Source organism: Vanellus vanellus (genome assembly GCF_965231255.1).
Source record: "Vanellus vanellus genome assembly, chromosome: 1".
Lineage (NCBI taxonomy): Eukaryota > Metazoa > Chordata > Aves > Charadriiformes > Charadriidae > Vanellus > Vanellus vanellus.
Genome location: NC_138905.1, coordinates 191467097 through 191488737, shown reverse-complemented (window position 1 = coordinate 191488737; position 21641 = coordinate 191467097). Strand labels below are relative to the sequence as shown.

At 39.3% G+C, this 21641-nt stretch overlaps 1 protein-coding gene across 1 annotated transcript in view; it reads right to left on the bottom strand.

The window, feature by feature from the left end:
* FNDC3A (fibronectin type III domain containing 3A) overlaps positions 1-21641 on the bottom strand; it is a 123553-nt gene that overhangs the window by 42251 nt on the left and 59661 nt on the right. The window contains exons 4-7 of the mRNA XM_082481638.1: positions 12469-12545; positions 7094-7331; positions 3691-3963; positions 1603-1661 (exon numbers count right to left, since the gene is read on the bottom strand). Of these exons, the coding sequence (XP_082337764.1) occupies positions 1603-1661; positions 3691-3963; positions 7094-7331; positions 12469-12545 (647 nt within the window). The remainder of the gene's footprint in view (positions 1-1602; positions 1662-3690; positions 3964-7093; positions 7332-12468; positions 12546-21641) is intronic.

Here is a 21641-nt window from a genome sequence, read left to right as displayed (position 1 = left end):
TATGTGGCTAAACTAGGCACGTGCTCCCTTGCTGGGACAGACCCTCATGACTCCAGAGTCAAAACGGGTCAAAGACACCAGTCCCTTTAGCTACACAGCCCTGATCTATTCCCCAAGCAGCTATGTTTTGTACAGTGAATGGCAGAGACCATACAGAAAGAACAGCATGTTGCTGTGTTAAAAACAAAACAAAACCAAAAGGCGATTGTAATCTTGAACACAATGGACCAGCATTAGTACGAAATCTTTCCTGCTTCACTTTGAGAATGGAACAGAATTCTTCTAACAGTATTTTGATGCATATTTTCCCAGAATATGTCTGTGTGTACATATATTATTTATATTTTATATTTTTTTTTATTTATATTTTTTAATAGCAAATGACTCCCTGTAATTCTTTCTGGCATCATCCTACAGCAAGCCTGGAGCCTTTAGATCCACTGCACAAGTCTCTACTGCTTGATCTAACAGAGTGATAGCAATAGGTGTTTGCTAACATCTGTGGAGTTGAGATGCATAGCTGGGCAGTGAAATAACAGGCAGCAGAACAAAATCTATGCTGGTAGGACTTTGCAGGGACTTGCTGTCAAAAGAAAGATGAGATGTGGGAAAGCTGGATTACATTCCAGATCCTGGATAAAAATCAGTGCTATCAGATGCAGACTTACATTCATTTCTTACAGCCATAACCCCCTCTGACCCCTTTTCTCCACATTCTCGAAGTCTGGTCCTAATCAACAGTTCTTCATTCTAGTCTTTATTCCTTATTTACTCCACCCCAGACTTCAGCCCTTCAGTCTCTCAATAATGTTCTGGTAACCTTGTCTCACCGATCTTCATCTTTCTGGGGCGGTTTCAGTCTCTTGCTACTACTGCCTACTATCTCCACCACCCTGAATCTTCCCAACAAGACATTCAGACTCCATCACCCCTTCATTATCAGTCTGCTTGCAAAAATAACAAACAGTATAACCAACAGCTTGCTTTTCAAGCTGTTCAAGCAGGTAAGTCAGAAGCCCACTGTTGACAGTCACCTTCCTTGGCAAATTTTATGTCTCTCTCTTCTGGAGGTGCCAGAAACTCTTAAAGAGAAATCTGACATAACTCTCCTTTACTTTTCAAATAAGGTATTCCAAACCCTCATTTTTGGTGACGCTTCCAAAACCTTGACAGGTGTCTCTCATGGCTAGAGATATCCGGTGTGTAAAATTGTTGCCTGAACAGTTAAAACTAAACAACGTTACAGGAAAGGGAGAACAGATTTTACAGTAAGAGATAAGGTTAAGTATAATCTTATGTTAAGCATCATCATTATGTTACTGGCAACGTTACAAGCTCTTTTTATATTTATTTTTTATAAACCTGTTAATACTGAGATTTCACAGAGTGGCCAAGAAGAAGATCAAGACAATTTTAACTTCATAAATGTTAATATACTAAAAATTACTTGGGGCATTTACATTTCAGTGACTGGAAGTTAAGCGAGTTTTTTTCAGTGAGGGAAGTTAAAGATCCTTTAAACTTGGAGAGAGAAAAAGAGGTGTAACTGTGTAAAATAGCCACAGATATATTCTGATTTCATGGAAAGCTTTATTTACTTACCACTGGCTTGGCTATATTAGAAAGAAGTGCTTCAAGTGCTTTTGTTTCTTCATCCTTTTCTTAAAAAACAAAATCAAAGCAAACAAAAAGTATCCATGAATATTGTTCAGTGACTTTGCAGTGAAATAGCTCTTCAAATTCGACAATTGCATATACACTAAAGTATTTATAAAACAGAACACCTTGCCAACTTGCATTCATTTAGGGCAACATAGAACCAGAAAAGCTCCCAAAGAAGTTGTTCATATAAAACTATTTCTAAATCTGTTCTATGATTTATGGAATACAGGAAGTCTGGTTATCTTTTATTAATGTATAACTTTACACAAACTACTGCTCTGGAGAACTTAAGCTCTTGGTTGAGATACTTCCTATAGATTTCTCTTTGGATGTAGGTGCAGTTAAGTTACAGTAGTTTAAATCTGTTATTGCACATCAGCTGGAAGACTACTGGTAACACTGTTGGCCTCCCTCAATTGCAAGGGCAAACCTTAGCTTAGCCTTCACTTACATCTCAGGGAAAGAATCTAAGGTGTTCTGTTTCAGCTGAAGGTACAGCTGAGCTTTATAAAGGATATTTAAACATACAGAAAGTGTTTTATGTGCTTTCTCCCCCATAGTATTAAAATTTTATTATCTCAATAGTGTAAGTGAACAGTTTTGAGGGTGTGGTCAGGCATTTTTAATTCACTTCCTTAAACTAAAGCTAAAAATAAAAGCAAAGCCTGACAAAACGTCTTAAAAAACACAAGTCAAATGAAACTAACTAAATGCATTTCTGACTTCTGTTTGTTATTACAAGTCTAAGTCCCAGTACATAGTTTTCCCAAATGTCTCCTGAATTAAATAGTTTTGAAAAGTGGACTTTTCCATTTTTCATATAAAATACTTCTAAGGAACCATTAACAATAATTTTCATAACATACATAAGCAACGCTACATTTTATCACCTGTGCCTAGGTAAAGTTAGCTCACAGATAACCAACTAACAGAAAGTAAACTAAAGCCAAGACAAATGCCACTCTGGAACCATAGCAACAAGTATTCATTCAAGTTTGGAGCAGCAGTTCCCAACTTCTGAATTCAGGCTGTATCTCAAAGATGTCCCTTGGTACTAAGCTTTCACAGGGTATCATCTACACATTTTTAAACAGCTCTTGTAGGCTGAGATTTGCTGGTCTTGGTTAGGCATACTTTCTTCACATTCCTTTTGGTTTACAGCAATCAAATATACAGTGGCACAAAATAATCACCTCACAGCAAACTTCAGTGAGTCGAGAAAATTATGGTTTATTTCCCTCAGCATCACTAGTTACAGCTCCCTATTCTAAGAAAATTGTACTTGGCTGATGACAAGTCTTTGACATTATGTTCTGAACCTGAAGTGCCGTACCAGTGACCTGAAAGTTGCATAGTGACACATCATCAGATTTGACAACTGTATGACCAAGACTGAGTGAATTTAGCCCATTTATGAGATCACAGGCTTTCCAGTGAAATTAAGGTATTAATAATAAACACAGTCCCTATGGCAGTGTCTTAGAAAACATGAACTCACATGGGCTAGTGTGAGAACCAGTCATTTTCTACCAAGGCCATTCAATAATGAGTTGGTAGGGACAGGTGTTAAGTGAATTTTATGTAACAACAGTGTATCTCTTTCACAAAATACTCCTCTTTAACAAGTGGAATGTACACTTCCTGTATTAGAGACCTGGTTCCTTCCACGTTTTCTGCAATACCAAGCAGGCCCTCAATATTCAGTGACTCCTTATAACATGAGCACCAACAACTCAGGACAAAGAACAGATTTTTCTTTAAACAGTGTTATGAAGTATGACTAATAAGATTTGCTCAAATCTACGTGGAGACTTGCACATCAGTAATTTTGTTCTCTTACACCCATTGTTCCAGTATGATGAGCAGGTTGATCGCCATTAACTCTATTCTATGTAAGCCAGGGCAGTTATGGGCTACTACTCAACTCCAAGATTGTCAAAGTGTGGTGTTCTATCTACAAATGCTATGCTCAGCCAGACACTGGACTTGCATAATATATATACATATACTATTATTGTTAACACTTACCTTCTACTTCTGCATCTGTCTGGGAATTGCTTTTTCCTTTACCCAAAGACTTGCTTTTGGTAGAACCTGTGCTTATACCAGCTGCATCTTGTCCTTTTGTAAGTCCATTATGTTCACTTGTAGGAGAAGGACATTTCTGAGGAGACGATGGAGGACTGTTTAACTTATCCTTCTGAGTTCCATGTCGATCTTTTAATTTTTTTTGTAACCTTTCATATGTTTTACTAGACCTTTCGTCTCTAAAGTTGGATCTTCCATGAGCAGGCAGAGTATCTAAATGAAAGCAAAGAACAAAAACGTTAAAAATGATCACTAAGAGCGGAATGTAATTAAAAATCTATTTAAAAATGCTATGTGCATTAAGTGAGCACTTGAGTGTAAAATTAAATCTCTATTCCTATTGGAAAACTGAAGTGTCCAGCCGGTAAACTGATATACACTAAGTGGACATTAACAACATGTTTGGGGAGAAAGTGTAATCTGTCCTTCCCGCATCTTTTTTGTACTTAAAAATTATTCTTAAAATGCTTCTATAATCTTCCTTGAGCTGTAAGGTACAGGATAAAGTCAACACAGAAAAAATATGCTACTTTATTACATAGGAGGAGGTTGCTCTACTGCTGAATAAAAAAAAAATACAAGTTTTAAGTTTTGGAGTGCAACTAGAACTCTTACTTTAACAGTGCTTCTGCAGCAATCAACAGGGAAAAACCCCACAAAAGCACAGACCAACTGAAAGACACTAAAGGACTGAAGACAGTATGGTTAGTCTTGTAAGTACATTATACCTGTACACGGTAACCTGAGGCACTGCTGCAATATCACCAAAGTCCCATCTCTAAGTCAGAATGTGGCTTTGGAAAAAAAGTCAGTATCAGACTAATGAAAAAAATTAAACTGCAGACTGGGGAACTTTTCTGTCCAATTCTAACATTTTTATCCATTTCACCTTCATGCTTATGTCCTGATTTCAGCTGGGATAGTTAATTTTCTTCATAGTAGCTGGTATAGCGCTGGTATAATTTTGATTTAGTATGAGAATAATGTTGATAACACACTGATGTTTTAGTTGTTGTTAAGCAGGGCTTATACTAAGTCTAGGACTTTTCAGCTTCCCATGCCCTGCCAGCGAGGAGGTGCACAAGAAGCTGGGAGGGAGCACAGCTGGGACAGCTGCCCCGAACTGGCCAAAGGGATATTCCACACCATATGATGTCACGCTCAGTATATAAACTGGGGGGGGGAGGGGCAGAGGAGGTGGCTGTGGGGACGTGTGATCGTTGCTTGGGGATAGGCTGGGCATCAGTCAGTGGGTAGTGAGCAATTGCATTGTGCATCACTTGTTTTGTATGTTCTATTATTATTATTATTATTGCTTACTTTGCTGTCCTATTAAACTGTCTTTATCTCAATTTATTATTTTTACTTTTTTTTCCCCATTCTCCTCCCCATCCCATTGAAGAGGGGGGGCACAGCAAGTGAGTGTGGTGTTTAGTTGCCACCTGGGGTTAAACCACAACACCTTAGAAAGAGCTTACTGACTCAAGACTTTCAAACAGTGCACCACATGGCACCAACTCTTTCCTCAGTGTAAACCTGTCTATGATAAATGATGAAAGCTTTCAAAAAAATGCATCCTTCAAAGCCAGCACAGAATTTCAGCATACACTTTCAGGTAAGTTGGATCAGTTGGTCTGAAGAATGAAGCTTGTTATTTGTCATTCCTTATGTGCTAGGATGTATAGAAAACAAGATCAAATAAAAACTTCCTTGGAAGAAGGATAAAATCGCAAAATGAGAGAAGTTTTCAGTTTCTGGTTTTTTTTTAGGTCAGCTTAATTCCCAGAAAATTTGACAGAGGACTAACTAGATAAACTGTGACTATTTAGAAATTTGATTTTCACTACTATTAGAGACTTCAGTGTTCTTGTTAGAGAACTACCACGCTCTAAACGCTTCTGGGTTTTTTTGCCCCCCTTAAATTCAAATTCCTCATATAAGAGCAAAACTGTGGGCTTTGACTTCTGAAAGCCAAAGTCAGTGGTCCAGAATTAAATATGAAATCTGTAGCAAATATGTAACAAATTAAAGCATCCCTAGTCCTCTAATTCTCCAAATCCATGGGCATCTTACATAGATATTTAAAACAATGCAAAACCAAAGAATCCCACTTTATAATTTCTTTGTTACATAAGCAGTTTAGCACATTGTCACTGAATTCATATTTATAGGGATATAACCTAGCAGCAGAAATCTAAAAGATATTACTCCTTTAAGAAGTATCTTTTATCTTCTATGTGTTTGATTATCATACTCCAGTCTCTTAATATAGCAAACTTAAAGCAAACAACTGCCATCTACAGGAAACCAAGAAATTAATAAAACTATAAATAAGCACCCAACGAGCATCTAATAATGTACTGTTATTAAAGTAGTGCAAGGAAGAAATAAAATATAACTTAAGAATATAGAAACACGAAGAATTCCAGCAAAACCAAGACATCAGTATGTTCTTAGCTGCTGGCTTTTTACATCATGACTATTTAAGCACATTGGCTGCACGAAGGACATTTTTAGATTATCTTAGTAGTAGCACAGAACACTGAGAATCTACGTATCTACAGCTACATGACAAAGCTGTGTTTAGTCTCCCCCTCCATAGCTTCTAGCTTCTTTCTCTAAAAACAGCAACCCGGCACTGCTCTCTTTCAAGGTCAGCACCTGCTTTATAGCAGAATTTTATCTAAAGAAAAGCAAGTCTACCAGAAATGTAAATATTAATCTAAGAACCCAATCCCTGAGTTAGCAGACACATACACTTTACCACTAAACAGTACTAAAGGCAGATATCAATAGCACTACCAAAGACAGCTTCAACTACAGTATTAAGTTTAGGTTGGTGGCACCTGACTACTCAAGTTGGACTTCAGTATGGACACTGGACTAAATGCATACAGTTTTATGAAAAAACAGCAACCTTTTTTTCATAATCAATACTAAGAACTCCTGTATCCTGCTTCAAACAGGATTCCTGCAAGACACAAGATCTCAGAACAGTGCTTAAATACGTATTTAAACCTTTCATCTCAGGGGAAGTCATCAACTGAATCACTACAAACACTTCCCGCATTGCTTTCCTGGGCAAATCTGATACACGTAAGAAATAATCTGTATGCTTAATGGATTGCTGAATAGACGAGACAAATTAACGAAAAGAACTCCTTCTGGAATAGTGAGCTTCAGTGAAAAACAGACTGGTATCTTCATAAAACTTTTGTGTGCAGCTCCCATTCAAGCTATAAATCTTCCTTGATAAAGCCCATACACCAGCAGAACAGATGCTGGAAGTGAGTTGAGCATTATTTCCTTTGATAGAACTTGCAATATTCGATAAGTTACTTACCCAGATCGCCATATACTTGGGAGGTGTGATACTGTGGAATGTACTGCGTTGCCATGTCACTGGCTCCGGTCACGGGTGAGTATATATGACGTGGTGGAGGGGGTATCATGGCTGGAAGAGGAAGGAAGCCAGGCAGTGGGGGATGTGGAGGCCTGTGTATCACTGTGTGACCACCAGGATGAAATTCTGGAGCCTGGGGAACCACCACAACCCTTCGAACACCGTTATCCTCAATAACCTGTACAGTGAGAGACACAACGCACCAAAAAAGAGAAACACTTAGTAACAAGCAAAAGAATGAATGTGTTTGGAATGACAGTCTGAGAGATACTTAAACAAAACTAGTCATGGTAAAACCCTTAAATTTGAGAAAAGGAAAACACAGGAGCCTAAGAAAAACTGGGACTATTAAAGGGCAATTTATATTCTTTTAAAGTGTATTAACTACAATAATGCCAGTAATTTCTCAGTGTGAGGGGGGAAAATAATGTTAAAAAAATCCTGATTGTAATAACATCTCATAAACAACCAGGTATAGTTACGGCACAAACCTAACTTCTCACCAGGGTTCTGTTTCCACCCTCATTCACATTGCCTGTACACTACACTGATCCTATGGTTTGTTCTACAGTATAACAACTACGTTGCTCCCTAGAAGTGATTTGGTGGGTGGATGGACCTCACTCTGCATAAATGGTGAGAGTAAAGGTAAAACAGTCTCTGGTCTTTGCTCTGTGCCCAACTCAGTCCACCAACACCAACCCAGAAGGCACTGGCCATACTGCACCTGTTGGCGTGCAGCAGCCATTGTCTGCATCAATCTGCTAAAGCAAGAAAACTAGCAGGATGGTAGCCAGCCTTCTCAAGACTCCTTCACAGCTCAAGGTAGTTTATAAAAATTACACACACCCCCCGCCAATGTCTTGCACCCTGAAGGAAGCCACATGCTACTCAGAAAACGGGGACCTTTGTGGCAGCCTCTGCCAGACTCTAGTGTGTAGAGGCCTGTTGTGCAAAAATGATAAATGGGAGATGTCACAGGACAGCCTTCTGCGGAGGGATGCATGTTCAGCCCTTAGCAATGCTGCTAAGCGTTCAAAGAAACAAAAGCAGCATATGCAATCCCATGATGAGAATAAGTGTGGTCACGTAAGATGCAGGGAGCTGAAGTGTGCTGTGCACGGCACATGTAGCACGTCTTGGGTCTGTAGCATGTAGGTGTCTGGTGGAGAGCAGGCACAAAGTACTGAAGCAGAAAATCCTCTTTTCTAAAGGGTCATCAACTAACTAAACGACCAGAAACAGGCGTGCCCCCCTAAAGTGTATCACAGACAGGGAAGACCGCCATTATCACCCTCTCTAGGTGTTTGTACGAGTAGTGGTAAATTCACAAAAATACATGACTCTTGGTAATATCTAGAGATGATATTGGCTTGTATGTATCATGGTGTCAGTAACTTTAGTGTCTGGGATGCCAATGAATAAATTGTTCTCCACTTCTTAGTAAAATGCTGTAAAATAACGCCACAGCAGGGACAGTGATGTAAGTTTTTGGATTAAACATTTATCCAGAAAAGGGTGAGTAGAAGAAAGGAATCTGGAATATCATGACTCCATTCAAAAGCAGAGGACAAGGCAACCAACCCTATGACATAAGTTTTCACTGTCATTTGAAATGAGGTGGGGACATGCAAACATACACCAATGAGTAACCTGGTGCAACAGGAGCAGATCAATACCTCAAAGCACTTAGTGCTAAGCTGCTTTCAACTCCACTGTTTAAGCTTAAGGGTATTATGCTTGGCTAGATTTAGTCCCATGCCCTGGTGTGAACACTTCCACCAAGTCCATGACAGAAAGCTGCTTGGAGGATCAACCACTGGTTTTACAATGTCTCCATTAGGGGTTGGTGTGTATCCGGTACATCCAGAACAGAGCTTCTGCTTTTGTTTGCTCTGACAGCAATTGTAATTTGTACACCCCAAAATTATCCCGCTAGCTGAACCAATGCAAGGTAAGTGAGGTTGGTCTAGGACATAATTTCAAAACTTGACTACTGTGCTGAGAAAGACAGTTATGTAGACACAGCTTTATTCTTCTGGAGTAATGGCAGAATGAAGATCTCTATGCATATGCAATAACGTTCAGAAGGCATAAAAGTATGTACACAATGGAGCTCGTCCCACCTTACTTACATGAATAGAGAGCTGGAAATTAATATAAATTACCTAAGTGAACAGAGCTTTAAAATACATACATACTGTGTGACTTTAAAAAATGGGCAGACTGTTTCAGTATATAGAAATTGTCCCTTATTGGGAAAGAGTAATTTCACTAAAGACCACACTCTTCATTATCTGTGCAACCATAGCTGTGTTGCATCTAAAGGCAGGATATATTAACAGCAGTAAATACGACTGGAACTTGTGCTGTCCAAAGAAATTTTCTAAACACTAAAACATAGTTTTAATTATTTAAGTCTTTTTTGTTTACATAAAACCCCTTGCAATTTATCATGAATTTATGAGCAAATTCAGATTACATAGGAAGCAACTTCCATAAAAAAATCCAGGATACTTAGTTTATAACTTATTTTTTTTCTTGGGTCTGCTAATAGGCTAAGTAACTCAGAAATAGATACCCAATTCATAGCAGCAGGGACCTTAAGTTTAATAGTATAAAATGAAGAGTGACAAGTCTGTAACCGTGCCTCTAAATCAAATATGAATTCAACGGTAGGCATGTACCAGACAACTACACAGATAAAAACCTCCAAAAAACAGTTGTGCACCTTCTCAGTTATATCATCTAAAGTTAAAAAATAAAGAAGTTATCTATGATTCAAATTGTGCTAGCAAAACACATAGCTCTGGCATAGGCCTGCTTAGTTGTGTGAACCAACCAAACACCACTGGAGAACTCATTACAGACAGCTTGGAGAGGATGAATAAACATGAGAGAGAGAGAAGGCTCTGGGGCGACCATATAGCAACCTTCCAGTACTTAAAGGGAGCCTAGAGGAATGATGGGGAGGGACTCTTCATCAGGGAGTGATAGGATGAGGGGTAATGGTTTTAAACTGAAAGAAGGTAAATTTAGATTAGATATTAGGAAGAAATTCTTTACTCGAGGGTGGTGAGGCACTGGAACAGGCTGCACAGAGAAGCTGTGGATGCCCCATCCAAGGCCAGGCTGGATGGGACTTTGAGCAGCCTGGTCTAGTGGGAGGTGTCCCTGCCCATGGCAGGGGGGTTGGAAGCAGATGATCTTTAAGGTCCCTTCCAACCCAAACCATTCTATGATTATATGATATGTGTTTCCTTTCAGAGTTTTAGAACTACAGTTCCAAAAGGACAGGAAGGGAGAAGTAAATCAACTTATGAATCGTGCTTTTTTTATTTGCTATAAGAAAAATAAATATGCTTTATTCTGAAGTTATCCTCAACTTTCAACAGAGGACAGTACGCTGTGTCGCTGCCAAACAGGAGCTGAAGCAAGCAGAGGCCTAATGAAACTAAATGGAAATCGACAGACAAAAAATGGTTACGCTGAAGTTGTTCTTCCAGGCTGATGGCTTTAGACATTTAACTGGTTTCCATTTTCTCTCCAAATCTGCTGTTGCTGACATTTAAAAATATACTATGCCTGAAGAAACCATGTAAGTTACTTTGCTGGGACTGCATTAAATCTGGGGTAACTCTTAGCTCAATAGGGTTAGACTTTCCTGTTTCAAGTTTACTATCAAATCTTCTGGCTTGTAACAGGAACTTCCATCATAAACCACAACGGCTGGTATGTTTTGTCAGCAGTAAATACTTCATAAGCCTTATAAACTACAGGTTTTCCTGGACTATGATACTTCTACTTAGATGAAAACAGCAGACATGAGCTCACTCCACCTGTACTCTGAGCTGGACAGATGTGGGGCACCTGCAGTTCAAAAGTCAGAGAGCTGTGTTAGCACACCTGCTTGCACTAACAAGCTCCAGTGAAAGGCTAACGAGAGTGTCCCAGCAAGGCCTAGTTCTTCAGCCTGTCTGCTGCAAGCTGTCCTCAAAGGAAGGATAAATGAACTTCCCAAAGATTATTCAGACTGTCACAGGTTACACAACTTTTGAAACATTAAGTACTTCATCATTTGAACTTAAGTACTCATGAAATGTTGTAAAACTTTAAATTTTTATTATCTCAAAAATTCTTCCAGTTCTTAAAAAATGAATTCTAATAGGGATAAAGACTCTTTACTATGACCTAAAGATAAATGGACTTCCATGATTATTTTTAATTCATGTTTCTTTGCCTGTTTGGGAACTCAACTATGAAGGACTCATGATTCAACTTATCATCCAACTTTCAACAGATGAAAGGTAAAACCACAGAGACGCCATGTATTAGTCTGTCTAACCTAACAGCCTTTTCTTTTGCTAAAGGACAATTTTTTTATGCAGTTCAGATAATGAGTCCAACATCTGCTAGACACTGTGGGTTTTTCAATTGCATTTTATGTGTTGTAGTCTCTTCTGAGTGTACACCATGGGGTGCACACTGAGTCAAAGGTAGACTGGTCACAACAACAGAACATCATGAGAAAGACACACATTATGAAGAGTGGTATTCATCTGCTCTAAGTTCCAGGTCTGACCTACTGACCCCCAGACTCATTTTATAGTTGAGAGAAAGAAAGAGACACCATCTAGAAGGCCCCATGTCTCATTATAATAGAGGTGTCCAAAATAGCCGAGAGGAATCATCTTTTTAATCTGCTTTAAAGAATGTACAGGTTACCTAGCTCACATTTAATTTTCAGGCATCTAAATTAGGAATCGCACAGCAGTGAGAAAATCAGAGTCCCATTTTAAGATAAGCTGTGGAAACACCTATTATACGATAATTTATCCCCAACAGACAGCTGACATTTTTTCCACATTGTTTGCTACACTTTTTCTAATTGATCTGTTTTACTCCTTACCTGCAGGGAACTTCCCAACATGAACTATGTACGTACATAAAACTATATTGGTGCCAAGAGAAAACATCCACTAACCCAGAATTTAGTACAGGTCCTGCACAATGGGCTATTTCGGTCATGATTATATTTTATGTTCAGAGAGCACTGAGTACATTAGACCCTGAACACAACAAGGAACTGTGCTTGTTATTGTCATGAAAGCAGTTAATATATAACTAAACAAGCACATATACAGCATGACAAGTCTCCCATCACAGAGATACTACATGACATCTCCCCTTATTTACTTGCTTGACCACAGTGACTCTGAAACTTCACACATCGATTTATTGAACTAGCTATTCTGGTTCTATTTCTGTAACTTGCATGAAAAGAAATAAAATAAGAATCAAATGGAGAGACATACCTGTGGGGCATATCCAGGAGGCACATAAATAGTAGGCACTGAACCATTTGGGGACATCATTGGAACCTGAGCAGGACCTGAATGGGTTACAGACATATTCAGTACAGCACCATTTAAAGTTCAAAGAACATACTGAACTGCAAAGTCTCTGTGAAAAATATACAAGATAACATGGATAAACAAAGGCAATGAACTGTACAGATAAAATTATAGCAAAGGGCACTCTTAGAAACCTAAGAAACAGTTTGGAGGGGGGACAGGACAGAAACAAAATTGAAAAAAAAAAAATTCACCAGCAGATATTTCTTCCTTCTCTGTCAGTAAGCTCACAGAAGAGCTTAGGTCAAAACTTCTTAACAGGTGACAAGTCAAAAGAAGCATCCCAAGATGAAAAGACAATAGATTTGACTTTAAAACAGAAACATTTGAAACAAATTGCTGAAACCAGATAGTATTCAGTTAAGAGTTGTAAAGAAAATTACTTACAAAATTGCTGCTCTGTGACTATGGTCTTATCACCTAATGTGGTCTCAGTACCAGAGGAGTAGGGAGGTGGCAAACAGGACACTAACTTAAGGTCCCAGGGGAAAGCCAATGTATTACAAACCAGTCAGTCCACTCCAACTAATGAGAAAAGTTGTGATACCATGATGATCCTTGTACCATGCAAACCGTAAAGAACAGAGTTTGCAGACGCTTAGATAAATATGACACAATGGGGAGGTGTTAAGGTGGCATTTGTAGATCAAGTACTGCCTGGAAAATCTGATACCTTCAAAGAGCACAGGGACGCTGTGACATACTTGGATTTTCAAAAAGCTCTTGACAATCTCTCTCAAAGGCTCTTAAAGAAGTAATGCTGCCTTTGGTTAAACTGGGAAAAGGGCTTCTCATGAATAACTAACTGGCTTGAGAACCGGAAACAAAGAGAAGTAATTGATCGGCTTTCAATGTGCCTAGACTGACCAAAGGAGTCCCACAGGCACGCAAAGAAGAACCTGTTCAATGTATTAACAAACCTGCTGGAAAAGGAAATGAACAGCAAGGTGACAAATCTTTGGTATGCTCTCAGAGAGCTGCAAAGGATCTCACAGTGCTCAATGACCAGATGAAGAAAAAGCAGAAGAAGGTGTCGATAAGTGCAAAGTAATGCACCTGGACAAAACCAGATTTATTTACAGTGATAAGCCATAAATTAGCTGTAAATAAAAAGACTATGGAGTTACTACATATTTTTCTAAGGAAATACCAGCTGATTGTTGTTCAGTGGCATTCACAGAAAGAACAAGAACATCAAAAATCATTACTAAACAGAACAGAAAACAAGCAGAACACATTATTATGCTGTGTTGTAAATCCACACAGTACCTCAATACTTTGAGTGCTATGCACCAGGTCACACACCCTTCAAAAACAACACACAGAACTACAAAAGGAAAAAAAAAAAAAAAAGAGTTTACAGTGGCTTTCCACCTGCTTATCAGGTGGAAAAATTGCTTATTAAAGAGACTGGGATTATTCCACCTGAAGATGTTTAAAATGTAAAAGGACTGGTAGCAGAGGAATAGTAAAAGGCCTATTAAAAAAAAAAAGCCGCCCACAAACTGCCTAAAAATGGGAAGATAGATGATTTACAGTTTCTCACATGCAAAACCCAGAAATATTAAATTAAATCACCAGGTAAAAGGTTTAAAAAGGTTTAAAACAGATAAAAGAATTTCTCATGAAATGCACAGCTAAATTGTGTAACTCCTTGCTTTAAGAACATTGTAGAAACTAAAGGTTTGGTTCAGAAGAAATTGAACAAATTGAGAGAGGTAATCTGTCGAGAGCTGAAAAAAGTACAAATATGACTTTTGGTTCAGGAAGCTACACCCAAGAAAGTAATTTGTGTGTGCCTGCCCTATCGTTATGCTCCCTCCTTTAGTATTTGATACTGGCCTCTATCAGAGCAAGCAGGTTGGCACAGGATTCAAGAAGCACTGCCTACAGGCATCCTTACATTCTTGCGTTTAAAATACACAAGACAACAATTGCTGAAGTTTCAGTTTTTCTTTAATAATTAAACACAATATAATCCGACCAGGTTCTGTGGCAATTGCATAGGGTTGAGACTCAGACACTTAAGGTTGCTTTCTCCAAATTCCAATTCAGTATAGAGAGGCTACCAAAAGCACCAATACAACTCTTAGTGAAGTTTCAATAATGCTTCTGAAAGGGAATTCATAGTTCCACTTTAATGTTTTATAAACTCAGCTAAGATCTGCAAATGGAAAGTACTAAGTGCAAAATATGGTATATAAGACTAGCATACCTCATTCTGGTAAGTATGAACTTGGCAGAAAAATAAAGATAACTGTGTCCGAATGCCAAGTGCAGGGCAAAGGAACAAAAAGCATTCTTTGAAAAAGCAGCATGTAACCCAACTTGATTACACATACTATAGGGACTTCTTCAGAACAAGATACAGAAATTTTGAAATGTATTACCTAAAAGGAATCACAAGTTTATTATGGACTAAGTGTTAACCCACAGCTGGGGGAGAGGGGGGAAGAGACTTTTTAAGAACAACATCTTAATTGAGAGATTAACTGAACTATGTAACAGTAAAGAATATAAGGACTACAGTAAGCTATAAATTGAGAACTGAACCCTCTTAGTTTTTTTTTTTTTGCTCAGCTGAAACTCAAAAATGTTTCAATGAAAGTTTCTCACGAATATGAAGTGCCAAAAAGAAATGAAAGTGAAGTGAAAAGCAGCAAAAGAAAAGCTGGGAAAAGTGCTTTAGAGTGTTAGCTTATGATAAATTCAAGAAGGTCAACAGTAATGGAAGCATATTTATTATAAGTTGCCATTCAACCAAATAATGGTTTAAATTCCTATATAAGAGGGTGGATTTTACAGAGCATGCATCTTGTTTTCCTTCCTTGTAGTTTTTCCATAATGAATACAAAAGACTGACACTTTTATTAAACTCAAAATTTTAAACTACATCAATTTGAGGTGAATTGAGAATTAAAACCACAGTTACTTGAACTTTTTACCGCAAACTCAACGTCTTCAGGGGTGAAGGAACTCCAACATGAACAGCCGGTTTCTTTGTGAACTGGCGGCTATTTCTTTGTGAACCGGTGGCTATTTGTTTGGCTTTTTTGTTTTGTTTTGCTTTAAATGTCTACAGAATATTGTTTAACAATCTTTTTAAAGCTCACTCATTTAGTGCTTTAATCTCTCTAACAAACAAACAAAAAAAGCAGTTATCTCCAATCCAGTACAAAGGTTGATTCACAAAGCCATTTTCAGGATACCCATGATCTAGCAGTCACAAAAATGAAGACATATAGGCAATGTATGAACCTGAAAAATTATTGCAGTGTTAGAATAGTGTCAAATTAGTAGTTTGAAAAATTGCATCCCATCTTTAGCACTTTACAGTTCCAGAATTAATGAAAATATATTTTTAATATTCAAGATATACAGGTGAACTCTATTTTACTTCTGATTAGATTTCCAAGGGGCTATGGAATGAAGTTAGATTGCAGAGGAACATTCAAGAAAATGGAAACCATGGAAAAAAAAGTTGGCAGACTTTATATATTTTAATGAACATAGGGTCTTTACAGTGAAATTACTGATTTCTTGACAGAAAGCATATTACCACCTGCAAAAATTAAAAAAGCTTTTCTGTATCTGAAGATAAAATGCTAATATGCTATAAAACATATTATTTTTTTTCCTTTTAAAAACAACTAATGTGAAGATCTTGGCTCTCCTTCAGTGAAATACACCACAAGCAGAATTTTCATGCTTTTAGGTATTGGCTAGACAGGTGCATGACAAAGCCAGTGTGTTTTACCACGAGGTGAGACTGATTATAAAGTACCATCAAACAACAGCATCAGGAATTTGTGTTAAGCAAACATCTAATTGCACACAAATAGATTGACTTCATCCAAATCACTACATTATGAACGCTGATGACTTCACTGTTGTAAGAGGAGGTCTCGAATCTTCTATATCCTTTCAGGTACACAGATTCTTTTATATAAGAAGTGGAAAAGAAGTATTGTGGGATACAAACCAAACTCATAGCTGTGTTTCATGCTTTATTCTTGAAAAATGACTCAAACACAGTAAAGGTTCATTTAATTCAACTGAATCCAAGAAACAGATGTTTCACCACACTCTCAGTTTACTGTTGTCCTGAAATTTGCTATTTCACTATTATAAATGGGAAAACTAGTAAAGTCTCTATGGAAGCATTTTGTCCTAAGTTAAAAAAAAAAAAAAAAACCAAACCAAGGTGCCTATCGAAGATTGCATAAAACTTGGACTATGAAACAGGAAAGACATAAAAAAATCCAAACGAGAGGAATACCTTCCCCCCCCGGCCCCAGCAACAGCAGGCGAAGTTCTCCAACGTGCCCATTTGAGCAGACTGTAAAAACCTCATTACGCTCATTACCGCTACCATAAACGTGTACGAAAAATTAGGCGCCGTGTAATCGCTTAGGATCAAACCGATCTAAACATAGTAACCCCTGACAATTTGAGGATACCGCCACCCCTCGCCTAACAGATCCACGACATTTTATGTTATTTATATTTTCACCGCTGAGCACGGCTCCGTGCCCCAGCGGCGGAGCGCACGGCTGCTCCCCGGCGCAGGAGCGGAGCTCTCTCACCGCCGGCCGGCGCCAAAGCTCTTCCGGGGCAGTAACCGCCCACCGCCCCGCTCTCACCGAGCCCGGGCTCGCCACGGCCTCCCGCAGCCCGCGGCCCGCCTGCTCCCTTCGCGGGGCCGGGGCCTCCGCAGACACCCCCCACCCTCCTCCGGCGCCCGCGCATCCCCGAGAGCGGGGTTTAGCAGCGCTGGGATTCCCCGTATTTATGTTTTTCCTCTCCGTTTCCAGCCCCCACGGCTTTCCCCCATCCGCCGCTGCCGCAGGGGCTTTCCTGCGGCGCCGCGCCCTGCTTTTGTGTTTCACCGCGGCCGGCAGAACCGGGCACGGCCGGGGTAGACCTTACCGCTCATTTCGGCTCGGGCAGCGGGCCGGGGCCGAGGCCGGAGCCGGGGCCGGGGCCGGGCGGGCGGCTGCTCCCGCGGCAGGCGGGGCGGGGGCGGCTTCCCTCAGGTGCGCGGTTGCCCGGCCCCGCTCCGCTCCGCTCCGCCCCGCGGCCCGCTCCGCTCCGCCCGGGCCGGGCTGCGGCTGGGACCCGGGCCAGCAGCCCGTCGGCACAAGCGGCCCCCGGGCTTCAAGGAGCGGGCGCGGCGGCTTTTCGAGGGGCATCGTCCCCGGCGAGGGAGGGTTCCTTCGCCATCCCGCAGGAGCGCCGCTCCCGCTGTGACTGTGGTCTAGCGGTTGTCATTGGCTGGTGTGATCCCAGTTCTTTAGCGGAAGGCTTTTACGTTAATTAGCATAATTAAGTTATAAAGGATTACTCCAGCCCAATCCTTCCATAGGATTTACCTTTAGCTGAACTGCTAATCAGTTTACACCTGAGAAAGGAGGGGTGCCTGAACAGATCTGGTTGCAAACACACACTTTCTGGCGTCGTGTTTAGAAAGCTGCAGTGACTTTGATACTAATCTATGTGGATGCTGCGGCTCATGAACGCTGCTATACTTAGCATTAGTCTAATGTGAACGGCGATGAATCACTGTTATCCCCAGGAGGAAATAGCATTCAGGATTTACTGCAGCACATTAGGTTAACTACGGCTCTATAACCAAACACCCACACTTTGACATCACACAGGCGATGATATGCATCGCTGACGCAAGCGCTGACAGGATCAAACACAAAGGCCACAGCAGTTGAAACAATAGAGCGCGCAGCTGACGTAGCAACACACCCCTCTAACACTGATGGGCTGCAGTAAGTCAATAGTCCCAGATGCCACAAATAGTTGCACCACTCTGTCTTTTACATAATGGCTAAGACTTGAAAGTTTTCTTTTGGGCTCCAAGCAGCTCCAATTAATTACAAAAACCAGTAACAACAACCACCGCCACCACCAATTGGTCTGCATTTGTCTTGAAAGCTGTGCCTGGAAAATACTTCCAAATTAGTACTTTAGGTCAACAGGCACTAAAAAAAATTGTCAAAAAGAATTAGCAGCTTTACATTTACTAGGTGTGATGTAATCAAGGCAACTAATTTAAAAAAAAAAAGAAAAGCAAACACAGAACTTACTGCTAGGCCTGAGCTGGGGAAGAGGCACAAGAGGGAACTGCAAACGCTGCAAAGACACAGGCGATCAGAAGACTTCAGTTTGCAATGCTGTCAATTTAACGTATTCCTTATGCTCTAAATTCATCCTGACAAAACAATCCCTGCCCCCATCCATCTGTCTACTTTTGCCATCAAGGCTGGGGAACAGCAGCTGACAAAGCAGCGACATCAATTTAAATATATTAATTGGCTACAAAAATCTATCAGTAGACCGCAGGCTGGCAAACGCAAGGAAAAACTGAAGGTAAAACATTCACATAGTTCTTTTCAAAAGCAGGGGAAAAAAGCATCAGTTTCATTCACAGAGACTTTGGAATAATGGATAAAAGAGCAGAAAGCTATGAAGCCTAACTACAGTATTTCTAAAGATTACATCCTAATGAGATCCTGATCTTTCCCATGAAACCATACATACATATTCAGAAAAAAAAAAAAAGGACTTGAAATCCTTCTCACAGGCAAAGTGCGGGGATGACAGGTTCCTATAGCACTTTATCATTAATACAGCTATCAGTTTTCTTTTTTAATGGCCTCATGTATGTTCAAAGGAAAAAGGTGACAATGGTTTCTATGTTCAAATGTTAAATGTACTTTCATTTCACCCATTTCTAAACAATGACCACTGTGCAATTTTGTGATTAAAAAAACACTACAAGCCCATGTCTTTGAACAGTGCAACCTTGCAACATGAAGTTGAACTTTGGACATTGCAGAAGGATGATTTCAGTCTTTTGAGACGGAACTCCAACAATCAAAAGTTTTTATACATTCTTTCTGAAGTAATTGTGTGGCACAGTGATCAACTCTATCCTACTTCATTAACAAAAAGTACCAATGAATCAAAGATGTTAATGTGGAAATACAACACAGACTTTGTACTGTGCAACCTAGATTGTTAAATTGCTCCATTTCATTTGCTGTTTTAGGTTTAGACTTACGGTAATTATTTAGTAACTACGTGGAAGAGTTATGTCAAAAATTGTTCTCTCCCCCTTGTAGTCTTCCAATTTAAATATCTGGTGAACCATAAATCATTGCATTTCAAAGGGAGTCAAATGTGATATACCATTCTTAACACAGAGAAGCTTTGATGAAAATGTTTTCATTCTTAGCAGGAAAAATAATCTGCACTTCTAATCTAACTGCATCACATATTTGCTTAGTTTTTTCCTCAAGGAGAGCCTAATTTCTTAGCACTTATGCTGAGCAGTACTGATCTACGACTTTTTCAGACTAATATTTAATATTTGTGCATACTACTTAATCATGTTCCATTTGATTCACAACACTCAGGATAAACTACAATTTAATCATCTAACAGCTGTTACCACTAGAATTTGTGTTTTTCTAATCCCTTTTTTTTTTGGCCATATAGCACTGCAGACTAGAAAGTTAAAAAGTTAAGCACTATTACTGATAGTTAGTTGTGGTTAAGAGGTGAACAGCAGAAGGGAGTCTCAACAGTTCATAGTCCTTGGCATGTAGACAGCGGCTTCTACAGAAGAGCACATTGATTCAGAGAAGAGAGATCTTGGAGGGAACAAGCATTAACTTCAACTTCCCCTCCCCACCCCCACCTGGTTGTACCAAAAATGAAATTACGTAGTATAATTACTAGTAAGGGCCTTTTTTGCATCATTATATTCAACTTATTACACTAATGAGTTATTTTTTTCTGAGTATACTTACCTGGCTACATTGGTTCAAAACTAGACTGTAAAATTATCTGGCACATTCTGCTGTCACAGAGCTTGCATTCAGAGAAGCCCCCCCTCCTTTGTGCAAATTTCTTAATATTCCCTCCTCAACTTATTATACACACACCCATATGTATGTGTGTATATATATCTACATACAGATTATGACTTGAATATGACTTATATGAATATGATGTATTGATTAAGAAAATCAATAGCATGCATGTAAACGCTGAAACAATTTTACCAAATTATAGGGTAAATTGTTTCAAAACTATGGATGAAAACACACAGAAGGCTCTGTGGATATAATAAAATTATGTTTGTGCAAACTGTGATTGAGTATTACAACATATATAGTGTCAGAAACTCAAGCAAGAAATGAATACCAGAAAGGGCCACCAAGAGAAATTCGGTGCCCAACTCAAATGCTTATTTCTATCCAAGGCAGACACCTCTAAAGATGTACTACTCTGAGTACTTTCATTAAAAAAACCTCAGAGTTGTTTAGGCTTCAAACTAATTATATAAACGAGTACAATGCAGATTCAGACAGTCCATTTAAAATAAAAACAAAGCAGAACAAAAATTATTATGATTATAAGCAGCTGAAGTCCTTCTAATACCTAAATAAATACCACATGCATTTTTCTTTAAAGGGACTGATTTGGGAGCGGTCATTTCTAACCGGAAGATATAAGTTAGCAGGACAGGAGGTGTCTCAGCTTTCCAGGAATCTTGGATTCTAAGATTCTACGTGATTTAGCAGAAAGAGGGAAAACTAGGTAAATCTAGAATGACATTGGCTCCACAACTAGAGTTTCAGGGTGTAAAACCAGGACCAATTCTTGTTCTTAGTACAAGTAAAAGGTTAATGATAACTGCTGATTTTAAAAAAAAAAAAAAAAAAAACAAACGACCACCAAACTCTCACACCCAGCAGCTCTCCCATTGAAATTTTACTCTTAGATGCAATTCTTGCATTAGGCGAGTTTGCTGTTCTGGTCAGATGAAAAGGTCTTCTGTAACAATACAAACAAATGGGAAGACAGTTCAGTCCTACAGGACTTCCTCTCTTCACACTTACCGCCTACAATTATTGTTATGCCTACATTAGAGGCATTCATGTTGAGTCCACCAACAAAGATTCTACCAACATTGCAGTTCCACAAACAAATGTTCAGATGTAGGTTTCTAAACTATGAAACAAATTTTGAAGTAATGCTTTATTATTGCACAG